A 17,051-nucleotide genomic window follows, 5' to 3' on the forward strand; every position below is an offset into this window, starting at 1 on the left:
CCATCCCGGGCCCCCTCCGTTTATCCTGAGCCTCTACCCGCTCTCTCATTCGCCTCTCTCCGCCCCTGACAGCCCTGCAGGAAGCCGAGACTCCTCACGAAGCCTGGAGGGGGTGGGAGGGGGAGGATGGGAGGGGGAAGGTGGGCCCGGGCGCCGCGGTCCCGCCCCCCGTGCGTGTGTGAATGTCGGTGTGGCGGTGACGCGGCGCCGGCGGCGGGAGGGAGGCGAGCGGACCGCCGGGGCTGCTGGGCTCGTGCGCGCCCTCGCGCTCCCCGCCGCCCGCCGAGGCGCAGGCAGGGCGCAGGCGGCGGCGGGCGGCATGGAGAGCCTGCTGGAGAACCCGGTGCGCGCCGTGCTCTACCTCAAGGAGCTCACGGCCATCGTGCAGAACCAGCAGAGCCTCATCCACACCCAGCGCCAGCGCATCGACGAGCTGGAGCGGCGGCTGGACGAGCTGAGCGCCGAGAACCGCAGCCTGTGGGAGCACCAGCAGCTGCTGCAAGCCCAGCCTCCGCCCGGGCTCGTGCCCCCGTCGCCGGCCACCGCCGGGGCCCAGGAGCAGCTCCAGGACCACGGACAGCTGCCTCCCGCCGCGCCACAGCCCGCGCCCGAGCAGCCCCCGCTTCAGCACCACGGACAGCTCCTGGCTCAGCCCCAGCCGGGCCCCAGCGGCAGGGCTCACGCGCCCCAGTCGCCCCACCAGCACCCGGTGGCGCCCGGGGCCGTGGCCGACAAGGAGAAGGAGCGTCCCCCGAGTTGTTGCGCTGCTGCTGGAACCCTCCTTCAGCACAAATCCCCCGCCGCCCTAGGCAAGGGCGTCCTGAGCAGGAGACCCGAGTGAGTGGGGAAGAAGGCATGGGAACCGTTGTGGGAGGGAGGGAAGCTAACGGACGTGAGTGGGGGACGAGGGGGTAATCAGATGCACCCGAGTCTGGAGGACTAGGGCAGTGTGAAGTGGAGGGGTGAGAAGATGCTTAGGGGCAGAAGTATGTCAAGGAGATTTGGGGGGAAGGAGGGAATGACACCAGTGTTCGAGGGGGTCTGGGGGATGTTGGAGCAAAAGGGGTCAGAGGAGGAAAGACATGGGGGTTAAGTGATTAGGGTTACTGAAAACTGGCAGATTTCAAAGGGGACAAGACTGGGGGCGAAGTTAGGGAGGAAGATTAAACTGAAGAAAAGAGAACAGTTGAAGAATATTTTTAAGTTAGGGAAAATCTGGATGGGAGTTTGGGTAGTAAAATTATTTGAATGGAGAGGGAGATATGAAAAAAAAAGACATGTTAAGAGCTTTAAAAAGGACAGGGTCCAGGAAGAGTAGAACTGGGGTCTGAGGGGATTTGGGAGGCAGAACATAAGGCTGAGAGGCAGGATGATGTGAGAAGGAAGGGGGGCTGGATACAGAGGAAGAGGACGGTGGGAGAAAGCATCTCCCAGGGGAACAAGCTAGCTCTTTAACCGATGCAGTGGGAGTCAAAAGCCAGGAGTGGCTTGTTTGGGGAAGCTTACTCTGCTCTGACCTGAGTGGACCCTCTTTCTTCTGAATCCCCACAAATCTAGAGGGGTGCCAGGTAACAACCCATCAAGCCTACAGAGAATCCCTTTTCAGTGTCAGGTCTGTCTGGTTACAGCTCTACCCTCTGACTCAAGGAGGATTTCTATGCAAAGTGTTAGCAATCGTGGAAAGGGAATAATGATGAGACAGTTGGCAAACGGAGTTGGCATTTGGATGTAATTCCTGTTATGGCTGGTGACTGCAAATCTTGTTTCCCCTTGGTTATTTGGTGATAAGTGGAATCTCATGTTAGGTCCAGAGAGAAATATGCTTGTTAGCTCCTAATGAGAAACTCTAGAACTTCAAGTTCTTTTTCTTTACATCCAATGTCCATGAACTAGGGATATGGGAAGAAGAGAAGACTGGAATATTCTCTCCTCTGTGTTGGGAAGGCTGTGACCATGTCAGCTTCCTTTCTCTGAGGAGACAGGTGATGGAAGAACAGCTCACGGGAAATCAGAAGCTAGTCAGCACCTGACCCTGACAATGGGGATGGTAAGGAAGTTGGGGGTGGGAAAGGAGAAGAACCAAGAGTCATCTTCAGCAGCCTTGGCATGCTTTAATCTACAGATACTTGTGAAGATTTGATGTAGGCTCATTTTTTCCTCGTATCTACTGCAGAGTTAGACAAGTTGGGTCAGGACACATGGTAGACGTGACCAAAATCTTGGGCTCTTAAGAGGGGAAGATCCAGGATGACTCCACAGCGTTTGATTCAAACCCCAAGAAGATGCGGCTTTTTTTCCAAGCTCCCTCAATGGTCCATTGCTCTCCCTTCAGTGTCACGGTTTTCTTTCCTTATTTGGCAGAAAAAGCAGAAAGGCAGTTTTCCCTTACTGCCCATGGCTCAGCAAAAGGTGAAAAAATAATCTGAAACAAAAAAAAAATCCAAAATGCCATGTGTTTCCCCCCACCCCAAATAGGGGGGGAATTATTCTATTCCATTTCCTAGGGCAGCCACAGCTCCCAGGGAATCGTGGTTCCTCTCTTCACGCTCCTCAATGTCCTCCTCCTTTTCTACCACATTCCCACTTTCTCTGCATCCCTTCGGGGACTGTGTGGGCAAGAAGGGTGGAGGAAAGCTCATTTCTCCTGAATAAGGACTTTGCTGTGGCCCCCAAAGCAGCTTAAAGAGCCCAAACTCTCCGGCCCAGGGGCTCTTGCTGGGAACCCAGGGGTTTTAGGTATCATCTGGATTCCTATCCAGCCTCACATGTCACAACTGGAGAGAAACCATCAGGTCCTCATCTTCCCCTCTCCCTTGTCCTGCTTTTCCTTCCCAAGGGAGCAGGACAAAAATAAGTAATTAAAATGGTGGAAGAGAGTGGAAGTTGTTGGAAATCTTTCAGGAAGTTGTGCCAGGTACCAAGAGGTTAACACTGCCAGCAACCCCTTCCTTTCTTCAGATCTGCCAGCTCACCCCACCCTGCTCCTCAAGCCTAGACACCCAGAGACTTAGAGAGCTCAGAAACAAATGCCTCACCTCCTCCCTCAGCTCCCTCCCCACTTGGATGGGAAATCTTGGGCATCCAGACAGACTAATGCCTTTTGGATCCCCGTGTCTCCCCACTTTTCTGCTTAACTTCAGCCCAAGTTTCCCCCGCAGAACCTCAGGAAGGAATCGTCTTTGCTGACTACAAGTTTGGCCCCATCCTGCTCTCCACCCACGACCCCCGTTTTGCATGTCTGTCCTTTTCTACCCAACCTCTCAGTGCTGTTGGGTTAGATATGGGCAGCACTCCATGGACCGGATGAGACTGGGGGAGAGAGAGCCGAGCCAGCAGCCCTTTTCCTGGGGCCTCTCCTGGGAATCTCCCTGCTGAATCAGTTCCCTACTGGGCATGCTGACGTAGGAAGAAGAGCCGGCAGAGGGGTCTCTCCTTCATAATTTTGCTGAAATCCTTTTTCGTTTCTTCCTTCCCCTTTTCTGGCCTCAGTAGGGTGAGAATGCAGCCCTGGTGAGGTTGCTGAGGCAGGGGTGAGGGTTACCAGGCACTGTGAGGCTTGTGATCTCACCGCACAGCTTATCTCTTATCCCCAGAACTCATCTTCCTCCCCAAATCCAGGAGAGGCGGGAGCCCTGGGGACCCTGGGGCTGAGAAATAATAGATCGTTTAATTGTCATCAGATCTCCATTAATATGCCGCCCAGCCTCTCCCTCCTCCAGCTAAGGGAGCTGCGAAGCTGGTGGCCTTGGAGGTCAGGTCAAGGAAGCAACAATGTGGGAACGGGTGAGTGTGAAGACATCGCGAAGAATGACACCCAAGGGGTTAACATTCTTTCTCTGCTGCTTCCGGGCTCTTGCTAAGCTCCAGCCCCCACTGCTTTTGCCTCTTAATGAAAGCAGCAATCTAGCTTCCTCCTCTTTATTTTTTCAATCAAGGCTCACAGCCTCTACAGAATTGATTATCCCTTTCCTGGCTGGAACCAGAGCTTCAGCCTGACCCAGCAAAGTCCCTTCCTCGCCATGGAAGCATATGACCCAGCCTGAAGCTCCAGGCTGCAGTGTGGCCACAGCTTCTCTGCTTGAGCATGTGTCCATCTGTCCACCCAGCCATGTGTTTAGAGCCAGTGGATCCCAGGGCTTGCCCAAGTCCTCACGTCCATGGGCAGAGGATTACTGGAGGCAGGCTAAGATTCTCTCATTATAATTCAAATTCAGCTCCTACCCTGGAGCTCCCCATCTCCATGGGGCCGAGAACTCTGAATGTCTTGTGAGCTCCTGTCCTCTCTTCTTCCTCCTTTGTCTTTTTTATATGTTCTGTCTTCCCCCTTTCATCCCTCCCCTCAAACACACCCACTCCCCATATTTTCTTCCTTCCATCCTTTGCTTCCATGTAAGCTGTGTAGACATGTCTCCTCCTCTATGCTCCCATCCTAAGCATAAACTAAATCTTGGGTCATCTGAGCACCATGGTCTTGTGCTCCCCAGAGTCAGGGGATGGCAGGAAGACTACTGGAAGTGACTTCTAGCCTGTTGTCTGAGACCCTGATTGGAGCAGGCATCTGTGCTCCTATTGAATCAAGGTTGTCTGCCTGGAGGTGGCAGATCTCCAAGAAGAGCCCCTCATGGGAGCTCTTAAGAGTGTGTGAAGGTCTGTCAGTCAACTCTATTGTATCCGTTCAAAATCCTGCACTCTCTGCTGCGAAAAGACAGAAAAGACACAGACCATCCGTGCTCAATGCACTCGAGACACAGGTTTACAAACGTCTTGGTAAGTGTTAAGCGGACTGCAGGTGCCCAGAGCCTGCCTCTATCAGAACAGAATGGGGTAAAAAGGAGAGTGTACACAGCATATCCACAGCCCAGAGAGGTTTCCGAGGTTGCCGCCAAGGGTTTACGTGAAGAACAGTGAGAGGCAGGGACAGCTGGGTGGGGACAGAGCTGGGAGGAGTCAATCCAAGGAAATGTCTGTGATGCACGCACTTACCATTCCCCACTCTGACCTACAGCCCCTCCCCCATCACCCCTCAAGGCTAAACCCATCAACGTAGGAAGAACTCAGTACTGGTCCTTTCTTCCCAGTGGCTAAAACCCCTGCTAGCTGAGGAAGTCACACTACGCTCTTGTTCCCCAGCCTCCCTGTCCTCCTCTTGCCCATTTCAATAAGGAGGGGACGACACCAGGCTGGCCAGCTGGAAAAGGGGCCTGAGTGAAGGCTCGCTGAGAGGAGGAGGGCTTGGGCATCTTCTGCCCACCCAGAAGCTGGCACGGGCAGACACTCGGGGCGCTCTGCCGTCCCCTGCCGCTCTGAGGGCCCGGGCCACTGCTCCTTCCTCACTCTCAGCCCAAAACAACAGGACTCCAGAGAAAAGTCACCTGCGTGCCTGCTCCACCGCCACCTCCTTCCTTCCCCAGCTCTTCTCAGAACCACACGGCCAACAGCAGAGGCCCTCTCAAGGCCATCCTGGCACATCTTCCTCTTGGCCCGAAATCCAGTGAGAGGAGCAGCAGTTGTTCCTGCTGATTCAGCAAATATCTATGCGGCCCGAGTTTCAGAGGTCACTTGTGAAAAAAGGCAGATGGGTCAGGTCTGGGGGGAGGGTGACATGAAAAATCAGGGAGAGCCAGACAATCAGCTGGACTGCGGTCTGGAAAGAGGCCTGGATCTTGGACTTAAACCCCACATAAGGAATTTTAGACACAGATGGCCCTGTTGCAGACCCTAAAGGTTTTCCACTGGGGCCTGCAAGAACTCTCAGAGGACCCAGGGTGGCAGCCGTTTAGCAAGGGGTATCTTAGGAACAGGTCCTGGGGATGCGCTCCTTGCACCTGGCAGACCCCCAAACGCAAGGCCATGTGGTGGGACTTCTGAGGCTGAGGCCGCTGCAGCACCTTCCTCCTCTGCTTCGTGAGAAGCATGAAGTGTGGGTTCCTACACAAGTTGCAAAGGGCTTCTTGTGTTCACACAGGAATGGAGGGTCCTGTCCACTTCAGGCAGCAAGGGCATTAACAGTCGAGTAAGAGGAGGAGTAGCGGGAGGGAGAAACTAGGTTATTCAGGCTAAAAGGAACTTAAGGAAACCACATCGCTGTTGTTCAGTCGCTCAGTCGTGTCTCTTTGCAACCCTATGGACTGCAGCCTGCCAGGCTCCTCTGTCCAGGGGATTCTGCAGGCAAGAATACTGGACTGGGTTGCCATTTCCTCCTCCAGGGGATCTTCCCAACCCAGGGATCGAATCTGCGTCTCCTGTGTTGGCAGGTAGATTTTTTTTACCGCTGAGCCACCTGGGAGTTTTCAAGATCCAGGTGGTTCAGAACCTGGGCTTTGCAGGCAGGCATACCGGGTATGAATCCTGCTCCACCAGCTACCAGCTCGAATGCCTTACATTTATTTTTTCAACTGTTATTGGAGGATAGTTGCTTTACAATGTTGTGTTAGTTTCTGCTGTACAGCAAAGTGAATCAGCTACATGTATACATATATCCCCTTTTCTGGGTTCCCATTTAGGTCATGAGAGCACTGAGTAGAGTTCCTTTATACCTTTTTTGAGCCTTGTTTTTTTTTTTATGAAATAAGGAATAATATCTACTTTAAAAGGTTGTAAAAAATTTTAAATTAGATTATATACATTTTAAGCTGTTCTGGGCACGTAGTAAGTGCTCAATACACTGTAATATTTCTACAGATAAAGAAACCAGGACCCAAGTTTCATGCAGAGTGAGACCATAGCTATCGAGGAGAATCCAGGTTGAGGATTCCTTCAGGAAGTGTTCCAGGCCACATTTCTATGTGTGACCTTTCTTCAGCCACCACTCAACCTCTGGACAGTGTGCACCAGATATGTGAATGGGAGCCTGCCTCGAAATGCAGCTGGGCGGGACAAACCCGTCGTCCCTTAGTGAGCTGTGAGGAGGTCTCACAACTCAATAGCTGGGAACTGCTTCCTTAAGCCCAACCTGAATTTCTTCAGCTGCATTTTCAGATTGCTTGCACTTTTCTTATGGACACTGAGGGGACCCGAGTCGCCACCCAACACCCCACAGTGGTAACAATGACCTCATCCGTCTTCTAAATGGGGAAACCACAGTGTCATCTCGTATGTGACCTTGTCAAGGACAACAGGGGAGGGTGGGGGATGGAGTCTGAACCAGGAGAATGCCTCCTGTTCACTGGAATGAAAGCTAAATCCATTTCTCCAAATTCTCCCATTCTGGGAAGGGAAGGGAGAAGGCAGACCCACTCTTCGCAGGACTCTGCAGTCAGAAAGGGAGACAGAGCAGGGCTGAGAAAAGTGGGAGGCCTGACCCGACGTGGCGTTTTGGCCGAAGCTGGGCGGTCAGGGTGGCTGGGGGAGGACTCTGCTTCATTCTGGTCAAGCCCAGAGGCTAAAGGAGTTTCATCTTGCAAGGACTCTCTTAGAATAAATACCTTCTAGAAAAAAACAAGGGAAGACTGGTGTGCTGCAGTCCATGGGGTCACAAAGAGTCAGATACGGCTTAGCAGCTGAACAACAGCAGCAAGAAAACAAATGGAAAAGAGAAGATGGAAAGGTAGTTGTGGCTGTGAGGCCATCACAGGCAAAGGCGTGTGTGGGGGGGGGGGGTGGGGCGGGAGGGGGGAGCACCGGGCAGGGCAGGGCAGGGCAAAGGCTGCTGTGCTGTTGCTGTTTAGAACATCCCATTGGGAGGGTTATGTAACTGCCAGGCGGGGGCTGTGCGGAGCACTACCTTCCCTCCCCTGCAGGGGGCGGACTGCTGTGGACAGGAGGCCTGCAGGCCAGTGGAAACCTGCCCAGAGAAGCACCCCACCCCTGCCCTGACCAGGAAGGTGTCTACAGCCCCAGGGGCTGGACCGCCTTGGGAGCTGTACCAGGGTCCCCCAGACCCTCCGAATGTCAGGCGAATGTCAGAGCTGAAAAGGTTCTGGAAGGTCATTTGCACCGAACTTCTCATTTGGTAAATGAGAAAACCATGGCCTGAGAGAGAAGGGGCTGGTACTTCCAGACTGATTAGTGGCCGAACTAGGTTTACAACTCAGCTTCTCCACGCTCTTCATCCAGCGCTCTTGTCAGTGTGCAGTGAGGGGCTGAGAGAACCAGTCAGCGCTGCCCCGTGGGTGTGCAGGCCCAAACTTACCTCCAGTTACAGGGGTGTAGGGCACCCAGGGAGGTCTCTCTGCCTTCCAGAACATCTTGCCTAGGCCGGCAATTCCACAATTAGGGACTCCTTTGGGGACTTCAGGTTATCCCCCTTGTTAAAATGCAAATTCTCCTAGGACAGTAGAAAAACAACACGTTTGGCTCTGAAAGCATGGGAGTTTATCTGAACAGTGTCTGAGGACAAGCTTGACAAGGGAAGAGATGTCTAACAGTTGGGGCAGGAGGCTCAGAAGGTGTTGAAGGGCTCACAGGGGAGGCTGATGAAGCCTGAATGGTCTTCACATCCACTGTATTTTGCAAGGAATTAGCACTGCCTGGCAAGCAAAGGGGAGGGACCCGGGGCACTCACTCCCACACTGGCTAGTCTTGAAATTATCTGCGCTGGAGAAGGAATACTTCCCCAATGAGCCCCATGTGTAAAATTCACAAGGCAGGAATCTAAGGAGCATCCTGGTGCTTGGTTAAGCAATTTTGATCCTTTCTAGACCCTTAAAATAATATGTTAGATGGCAAAACTCTCACACAACTCTAATGGGGTCTGTCATGGTGGGGGGATGTTGGCAGGCAATAGGTGGGTGTTACATGAGCTTGAGAAGGGTGGGGGATGGAGGCCAGCTCAATACGTAGCAGTGTGTGATGAACAACACGAGAAGGAATAAGCTCTCAGTGCGTAGGGCACAGGCAGCTTCATCCATCCTTGAGTGGAGGGAGGGGGTACGGAGTCAGGGCTGAAGAAAGTCTCAGCTGGAGGGAGGTCCATGAGGGGGTGAGCGGTGCCCACACTCATGGGCACAGTTTCCCCAGCTGAGCACCTGGGAAACGCTGGATCAGAGGTTCAGGTCTGAAGGCCAACTGGGGAGCGTACATCCCACCCCAATTCTACCCGTGAGGATGGAGAGCCCCCTCCTCCTTTGACCCAAGCCTCTGAGCAATCCAGTCCTCAGCCTGGGAAGCTTTAGGAAGAATGAAGCATAAGAAAGCCTTGGAGTGTTCCAACACACACACACACACACACATACTCTCTCTCTCTCTCTCTTTGCACATGCACACAGCCCATCAGCAGGCTCAACTAGAAATGGAAAACAGGTCTAAGAGGATGGGAGGGAAAGGAAACCTGATTTGCTGCCTTGTCACCAGGTAGAAAACAGACAAAGGACAAAGGGTTGGATTCTGGGGTCACCGCCTGGCCTGGGAGCAGCCATGGGAAGCAGCAGCCAGGCTCCAGGCCTCTCCCATTTCTCCACCAGGCAGTGGTGTGAGCTACGGTCAGGGAGCCGCTAGGACGCTGCCGGGAGGGAGAGTGGGTGTGAGTCTGGCGTGGCTGCATTTGGGGGACGGAGAAGGTGCGTCTGTGCGAGGGTGGGTTCGTTCCTGACTCCAGGCTGGAGGAGGGGGTGATGGCTCCACCCCACAGCACAGACCTCCTCGCTGCCTTCTCATCGCCCAGACTGCACACGCTGTCCCGACTCTGGCTTCCTTCTTTCTCTGAGTGCTTGCTTCTCTCTGCTGCCCAGCCAGCTCTCCTCCTGGTCCCTCAATGGGGCAAGTCTACAGCACCTCCACTTTCTCCCCCTCACTTTGCCTGGAGCATGGAGGAGATTTGGCCTCTGGAGGCTGTGAGCTCCGGGAAGAAGGAGGTGGGCGGAACAGGGGGAAGGTATTTGGGACTCTGCAGAGGTGCTGTGTTTGGACGTTCAGGTGCTGGCAGCAGCAAGATGCTGGCCAAACCGCAGTGATCTGCTCTGAACTGGCCCAGCTGTGGCCAGGGCCAGGCGCCCATGACCTCTCCAAGTTTGGGTGCAGCAGGTCAAATCAGCTGCCTCCCTGTTTCCAATCAGGAATGCACTCCCCATCCCAGCGGAGAGGCAAGGGAATTCCACAATTTCCTCCGTGATAAATGATTCCAATCTACCATGATTTTCATTCAACACATCACTTCAACACAATGATTATTTAAAACAGCAACAAAAACTCAGCAGAGCAATTGGGAATCTCCTGGCTGTGTCTAACGTTTCCGGTGCACAGACTGGTCTTTAGGAACAGAGATGCCCGGGTGCTTCCAAACCGGCTTGCTGGGCATCCTGGATATTCTTGGAGCTACTCAACTCCTAAGGACCCGTGGGAGAGGGCCAAAGGGAATTCCAGAGGCACGTGAAGGCACCCTGAGGCAGCAGTGGAAGGGGTGGGTAGAGGACAGTTTCTTGGAGCAGCTCGACTGAACCCAGAAGCCAGGACTCCGGGGTCCTGATCGCTGTGCCCACCCTCACTGACCCCAAGGGTGAACTGCTGCAAATCCACCCCCCTCCCTTCAGTGGGCCTTGGTGTCCTCTCTGCCCAGTGGGGACAATCGGTCTTTGCCCACCTCTGGGCCCCTCTCTGCCTACCGGTCACCGAGGCTGGGGCAAAGCTGAGCCGTTCAGAGGTCGCTGCAACAGGACCAACTTACCTTGGATGAGAAAACTGACTTCCAAATGCTAAGAGCCTCAAGAAGGGAGCTCTGAATCCGCTGGTGTTTTTTTTTTTTTTTTTTTTGCGAGAAACCAAGGAGACAGACCCTGGGGCCCCGTGCAGGGAGGCCAGGGCCCGCAGGTCAGGGAGGGCGGGTTGCATTCCGCGGGGTCTTCCCGCTCCAGATTCTCAGGATTTGCAGGCTCCCGCCCCTCGGACACTGAAGCGTAAACCCCGGAGCAGCCGGAGGGGAGCGCTCGGAGCTTGGGGAAGCCCTTCCGCAGGCGGCGCGTCCCGTGGGCTCCGCGGGGGCGGGCGCGCCGGGCCGGCTCGGGGCTGCGTGGGCGGCTTGGCGAGCGGCCGCTGCGGAACGTCCCGGCCCACAAGCCCCTCGGCGCTTCCCGCGGGGGCGACGGGGCGGCCCCCTCCTAACCCCCTCGGAACGGCCCACGCGTCGGGAAGCTGTGTGCCCCGCGCCCCGCCTGGCGAGGCGGCTGCTGAGTCACGCGCCCGGGGAGCGTGGCCGCTGCCCCCACCTGCGCGCCTGGCCCTGCAGGGTGGGGAGGGGTGCATCTCGCGGGTCGGCTGCTCCCCGGCAGCGCACCCCGTTCCCCCAACCCCCACCCCGACTGGCGCGCCGCCCGCCCACGGTGTCTGGGAGCATCCCAGCCCCCGCCTCCCCTCCCAGCTGGGGCTTCCGGGAGCGGGCCCTCCCCAGACCCGACCCGCTGCCCTCCTCCGGGGGGCTGGAGACGGGTTCTGGTGAGGGGCCGGGGAAGGGGCGCTGCCCTAGGGTGCGTACGATCCAAGCTGGATGTCTCAGCCGGGACTGTGGAAAGGGCCATTGCCTTTCTGGGAGAAGCCGCAGGGGCAGCGAAGAGGATCGGGGATCAGGGAGGTGTCAGGGAGGTCCAGTTCTACTCAGCATCCACCTCACTAGCCTTACTTGTACCCAAGTCACTTTGGCAGAGGATCCCAGCCCTGCCTTAGCTTGCTAGATCAACCTAAAGGAAACCAACCCTGAATATTCACTGGAAGAACTGATGGTGAAGCTGAAGCTCCAATATTTTGGCCACCTGGTGTGAAGAGCCAACTCATTGGAAAAGACCCTGATGCTGGGAAAGATGGAGGGCAGGAGGAGAAGGGGGCGCCAGAGGGTGAGATGGTTGGATGGCATCACCAACTCAATGGACATGACTTTGAGCAAACTCTGAGAGATAGTGAAGGACAGGGGAGCCCGGGGTGCTGCAGTCCTTGGGGTTGGGAAGAGTTGGACAGGACTGAGCGACTGAACAGCAGCAGAATCACACGACCTTTGAGTTCTGGCCCAACCTGTGATGACTGTAGTGGTTCAGACTGTGGCCTCCGGTTTGAGCCCTGACTCCATCACGTACTGATGTGACCCCTCAGCAGTGACAGCCTCGGTTTTCTCGTCTCTAAAGTAGGAGTAGGAACAGTGAAACCCCCCAGGACCACCGTGAATTTAGAGTCGATGTCAGTAAAGCACCCAGCAACCTGGGCACCTGGCCCAGTGGGGCCTCAAGGACAGGTATTATCTGGGGCCCCCTCTGGCAAGAACTGGGCCGAAAAGTGTTTTTGGAAGGTGGAGTCTTCCAGAGGGCTTAGAACAGATCTCCTCATTCTCTGACAGCCGCTCAAGTATTTGAAGGCAGTCAATTCTCCTTGGCCTTCCTGACCACTCTCTCCAGCTGCCTCCTTTGCTTTTAGACAAGCGTACGGAGGCCTGTAATTTCTGCTTCAGGCGGGTCTGTGGGTGGCTCGGTCCCCTCAGTCTGGCTCCTAGAACATTGGAGCCGCAATGAACCCTGTGGCTCAGGAGTCAGATGTGGCAGGCCAGCTGGGGAAGCGGAGTCCTTCCCTCAGCCCTGCCCCAACCGTGCAGGTTCCGCTTGCTCCCCGGCTCTGCATGGCACCTAGGAACTCACTGGCTTTCTCAGCCCCGGGCCGTAGATGGAGAAGCCACTGTTAGAGAAGCTCATTCTCTGTTCTTCAGGAAGCAGTCTGTCCTTCTGCTCTGGCCCCCTGTCCTTCTGCATGTGGCTTTCATTTTAAAACCCTACGTGCTGAACTTTTCACGTTTGGCTTTCATTTTGTCAATCTGGTTGTGTTCTTTTTAAAGTTGAATTTACTCTTTTTAAATAGGTAGTATCAAAACATCGACATAGTACAAAACTTGAAAGATGCAAGAATTTACAGTGAAAAGTGTTTCCTCACCTCTGTTTTACACCCACTCACCCCCAGCCCCTGTTCCCAGAAGCTACTGTTAGCAATTTCTTGTATATCCTTCCAGGGATAGTGTGTGTGTGTGTGTGTGTGTGTGTGTGTGTGTGTGTATAGGCTTCCCAGATGGCGTTAGTGGTAAAGAATCCAACTTCCAATGCAGGAGACACAGAAGGCGTGGATTTGATCCCTGGGTTGGGAAGATCCCCTGGAGGAGGAAATGGCAACCCACTCCAGTATCCTTGCCTGGAAAATTCCATGGGCAGAGGAGCCTGGGGGGCTGTAGTCCATGGGGCCTGCAGAAAGTCGGACACAACTGAGCACTCCTACATTTATATGTATATATATTTGTTTAGATGTGTATATATTTCATTTTGTACCAATGGTAGTATACTGTACACTTCTGCATCTTGCATTCTTCCCCCCTAATAATCTATCTGGGTGAGGCTTCCGTATTCAGTATAAAAAGAGCTGTCTCATTCTTTTCAATAGCTATAAAGTATTCTATTGTGTGACTGTGAATCTGCGTCCTTTCTTTTCGTTCACTGGGCGTGCGGAAGGCAAGCTCTGGGCAGCCTGCCTCTGTGTAATCATTTGGGTGGGCTTTTCTGAGGGTGGGGATGGGTCATGTGCAGGTAGGCAGGCATTATCCAGGGGCTCTATTTGAACTTGGCCCTCCAGTGGGGGAACCTGCTGGTGGAGCTTCCTACAGACACTGGTAAATTGTGATAGAAATAGATTCAGGAAGTGGGCTTCCCTACCTGAAAACACTCCACTGCTCTTCCAGCTGGGCTCCCTGTGTTGTCTGCACTCATCAGTGTTGGGGAAGCTGCCAGGATGTTATAATCTGGTTCGAAATGAGCTGAGAGTGAGCTCTACAGCCCACCTTCTCCAGGAAGTCTTCCTGAACTGAGAAATAAACTGAGCTTTTCATCATCTCTTCCCCTACTTGCCACTCCAGGCTGAACACACTCCAGTCCTTGCTGAGGGTGAAATTAATTCCTTATTCCTGTGGCTTAAAAGTGCTTATTTTCTTTTCTCTGTAAGTAAACGTCTATGGCATCTGCATTCTTTCTTTCACTTAACAAATATTTATTGATTGTCTGCTGTGTGCCAGGTACTCGGATGTAGCAGCGAGCAAAATACCCCACATCACTTCATGAAGCTTAGAGACAAAAAAAAAATAAATAAACAAGGTTAAGAATTAAAACATATGTTTGATGGGATAAGTGCTCTGGGGAGAAAGAGAGCAAGGAGGCCTGGGAATAAAAAGGTTTGCCATTTCAGAAGGGGTGCCCTGGGAAGGCTGGGAGTAGGATAGTGCCTGAGTATGCCCTGGAGAAGGGGTTCTGTGTGGTCTGGAGGAGGAGGGCTCCTGGCAGGGTTCGCAGTGGCAAGGGAGCAAGGGAGGCGGGGGGCTGATGGAGCACAAGGAGAGTGGTCTGAGGGGAGTCAGCGACCTTGGAGGGGTGGCAGTTGCAGGAGTGGGGGGCATGCAGGGCTGCAGCAAACCTTGTAAGAGAGTCTCTCCTGGGATTTCCAGACCCACCAGGCAGTGTTTGGAAGTGCGTAGGGACATTTTAGTTGTCACAATGGCTGGCAGGGGTAGGAGGGGATCCTTTGCTGGCATTTAATGAGCAAGGGCTATGGCTAACATCCTCTACTGCTCAGGACCGTCCCCACCAGGAAGAGTTTCCCTGCCCACAATGCCAGCGTTGCTTGATGAGAAACACTGATGGAGCCTTGGAACCTGTGTGAAGAGTCTGGCTTTTACTTGAGAAAAACTGGGAGCTGGTGGATGGTTTTGAGCAGAGAATGCTTTAAAGGGACCTCAGCTGCTGGGTTGAGCCTGGTTTATAGATAGACTGAGGAGGAAGAAAGCTGGTGGCAGGGAGAGAAGGTGGGATGTTGTTGCAAGGTCCAGTTAAGAGACGGAAGTAGCTTGGACCAGGGGTTGTGGCAGTAAGTGGCGATAAGCAGGCAAACCCACAGGGCTTCCTGAGGGATTAACGTGGGTATGAGAGAAAGAGGAGGTGAGGATGAGTCCAAGGGTTAGGGCCAAAGTTATTGGAAGGATGAGATGAGGATGTCTGTAGGGGTTGAGTTTTAGCCACGCTAAGTTGGAGATGCCTGTTAGACATGCAGGTGGAGATGGCCTTTGGACGGACTAGAGATAAAATCTGGGGAGGGTGACACCAGCAAGGAATAAGAAAAGAAAAAGAAAAGAAAAAAAAGAGGGCCAGTATGGAGTCTTGGAGCACACCGGTATCAAGAGGTGGGAAGGGGAGCGGAAAAGGAGCAGCCGAAGAGGGAACGGAAGAGCTGGAGACCCACGTGGTGCCCCAGCAGAGAGGAGTCTCAGTGCGGAGGATGGGAGCAGAGTCACCCCCGTGACAGGGTGAGCAGGGAGGGCAGCCCACTGAGCAGCGTGCAGGTCACTGGTGACCCCAAAAAGCCCAACTTGGGTAGAGCAAGGGGTAGGGCAGGAGCTTGATTGGTGTGGAGAAGGGAAAAGAGACAAATTGACCCCGTGTGAAGTCTGGGCCTTAACTAGGTCCTGATTCAGGTGAAAGTAAAGTGAAAGTGAAAGTTGCTCAGTGGTGTCCAACTCTGCGACCCCATGGACTATACAGTCCATGGAATTCTCCAGGCCAGAATACTGGAGCAGGTAGCCTTTCCCTTCTCTAGGGGATCTTCCCAACCCAGGGATTGAACCCAGGTCTCTTGCATTGCAGGCGGATTCTTTACCAACTGAGCCACAAGGAGAGCCCTGATGAAGCAACTGTAAAAAGACTTTTTTTTTTCTTTTTTTAAAAATGTTTTTAGCTGTACCATGAGGCACTTGGGAGCTTCCCTGACCAGGGATCAAACCCACACCCCTTGCATTGGAAGCAGGGAGTTTTAACCACTGGACTGCCAGGGAAGTCGTAAAACATTTTTAAGGCAATCAGGGACATTTGAAAACAATATTAGGGCTTCCTAGGTGACACATTGATAAAGAACCTGACTGCCAATGCAGGAGATTCAAGAGATGCAGTTTCGATCCCTGGGTTGGGAAGATCCCCTAGAGTAGGAAATGGCAACCCACTCTAATATTCTTGCCTGGGAAATCCCGTGGGCAGAAGAGCCTGGTGGGCTATAGTCCATGGATTTGAAAAGGGTTGGACATGACTGAGTGACTAAGCACACAGCAAAAACGATGGGGATAGAAGACTGGCAAAGTACATGTTTGAAATTTCTCTAAAAGGAAGTTTAGAAGATGACGGAATGGAAGGATCTATAGAAAGTGAGTACAGAAAACTCTTTGATGAATTTTTCTAGAAGGAAGAATAAGGAAATGGGGTGATACCTGGAGGGGATGAGGGTTCAGGACAGAAAGTTGTTCTTGAAGGTGGGAGCGACGGGGACGTGCTTGTCTCAGCCAGCTGCAGGGACGGCCATCTACAGGAAAGGCCCTATACCAAGCACAGCAGGGAGATTGAGGACACGGCCTCACTGCCTGGAGGAAAGTAATGAAAATTTAATATAGGCTAATATTTTATCCTGCACTCACTGTGGCCTGGGCATTCTCTTAAGTGCCTTACAACCTAACTTTATCTCAATATATGTCTCAGTAACTTCTATAGTTGGTGGGGTGTGAGGCACAACAGGGTCAGGAACCCCTCCTCGGTCAAGCAACCATGAGGCAGCATCCAGATTCAAAGCCAAGGGGGATGTGACTCTGGAGTCAGTGCTCTCAGCCTCTGTGCTCTGAAGCCTTCCTGCAGACGATTGCAGGAACCAGGAATGGGCATGCACGTGGCCTTCACCCTGGAGACCGTCATTGAGGGGGAAGTTGCGGGGGAAGGGGAGTACCTGCATGTACTTTATTTATTTATTTAGTGTTTTAAAAAGCAGCTTTATTGAGAGATACGATTCATTTCCCATCCAATTCACGCATTTAAAGAATACAATTCCTGGGACTTCCTTGGTGGTCCAGTGGCTAAGACTCAGAGTCCCCATTGCAGGGGGCGTGGGGGCAGTCCCTGGTCAGGACCTAAATCCCAAGACCCTTCATGCCATGGCAAGGATCGAGGATCCCATGGGCCCCAGCTAAGACTCAGAACAGCCAAATAAATAAATATTAAGAAAAAGTAAATTATGCAATCCATGGCTTTTTAGCACCACCATAATTTTAGTGCATTTTCATCACCTCAAAAAAGAAATCC

General features: G+C 53.4%; 1 protein-coding gene across 11 annotated transcripts in view; it reads left to right on the forward strand.

Annotated features, from left to right (window-relative positions):
- The first annotated feature begins 227 nt into the window (after nt 1-227).
- The window catches only part of IQSEC3 (IQ motif and Sec7 domain ArfGEF 3), a 92,045-nt gene continuing 75,221 nt past the window's right edge, over nt 228-17,051 (forward strand). For 4 of the 11 annotated variants that reach the window (XM_061418253.1, XM_061418256.1, XM_061418255.1 and 1 more), the window contains exon 1: nt 255-837. In XM_061418253.1, the coding sequence (XP_061274237.1) occupies nt 320-837 (518 nt within the window). In that variant the 5' untranslated portion in view covers nt 255-319. Of the gene's footprint in view, nt 838-17,051 lie in introns of all 11 variants that reach the window. The other 7 variants (XM_061418259.1, XM_061418258.1, XM_061418257.1 and 4 more) reach the window with 3 other exon arrangements.

The sequence above is a fragment of the Bos javanicus genome, chromosome 5 (assembly GCF_032452875.1).
Source record: "Bos javanicus breed banteng chromosome 5, ARS-OSU_banteng_1.0, whole genome shotgun sequence".
Classification (NCBI taxonomy): domain Eukaryota; kingdom Metazoa; phylum Chordata; class Mammalia; order Artiodactyla; family Bovidae; genus Bos; species Bos javanicus.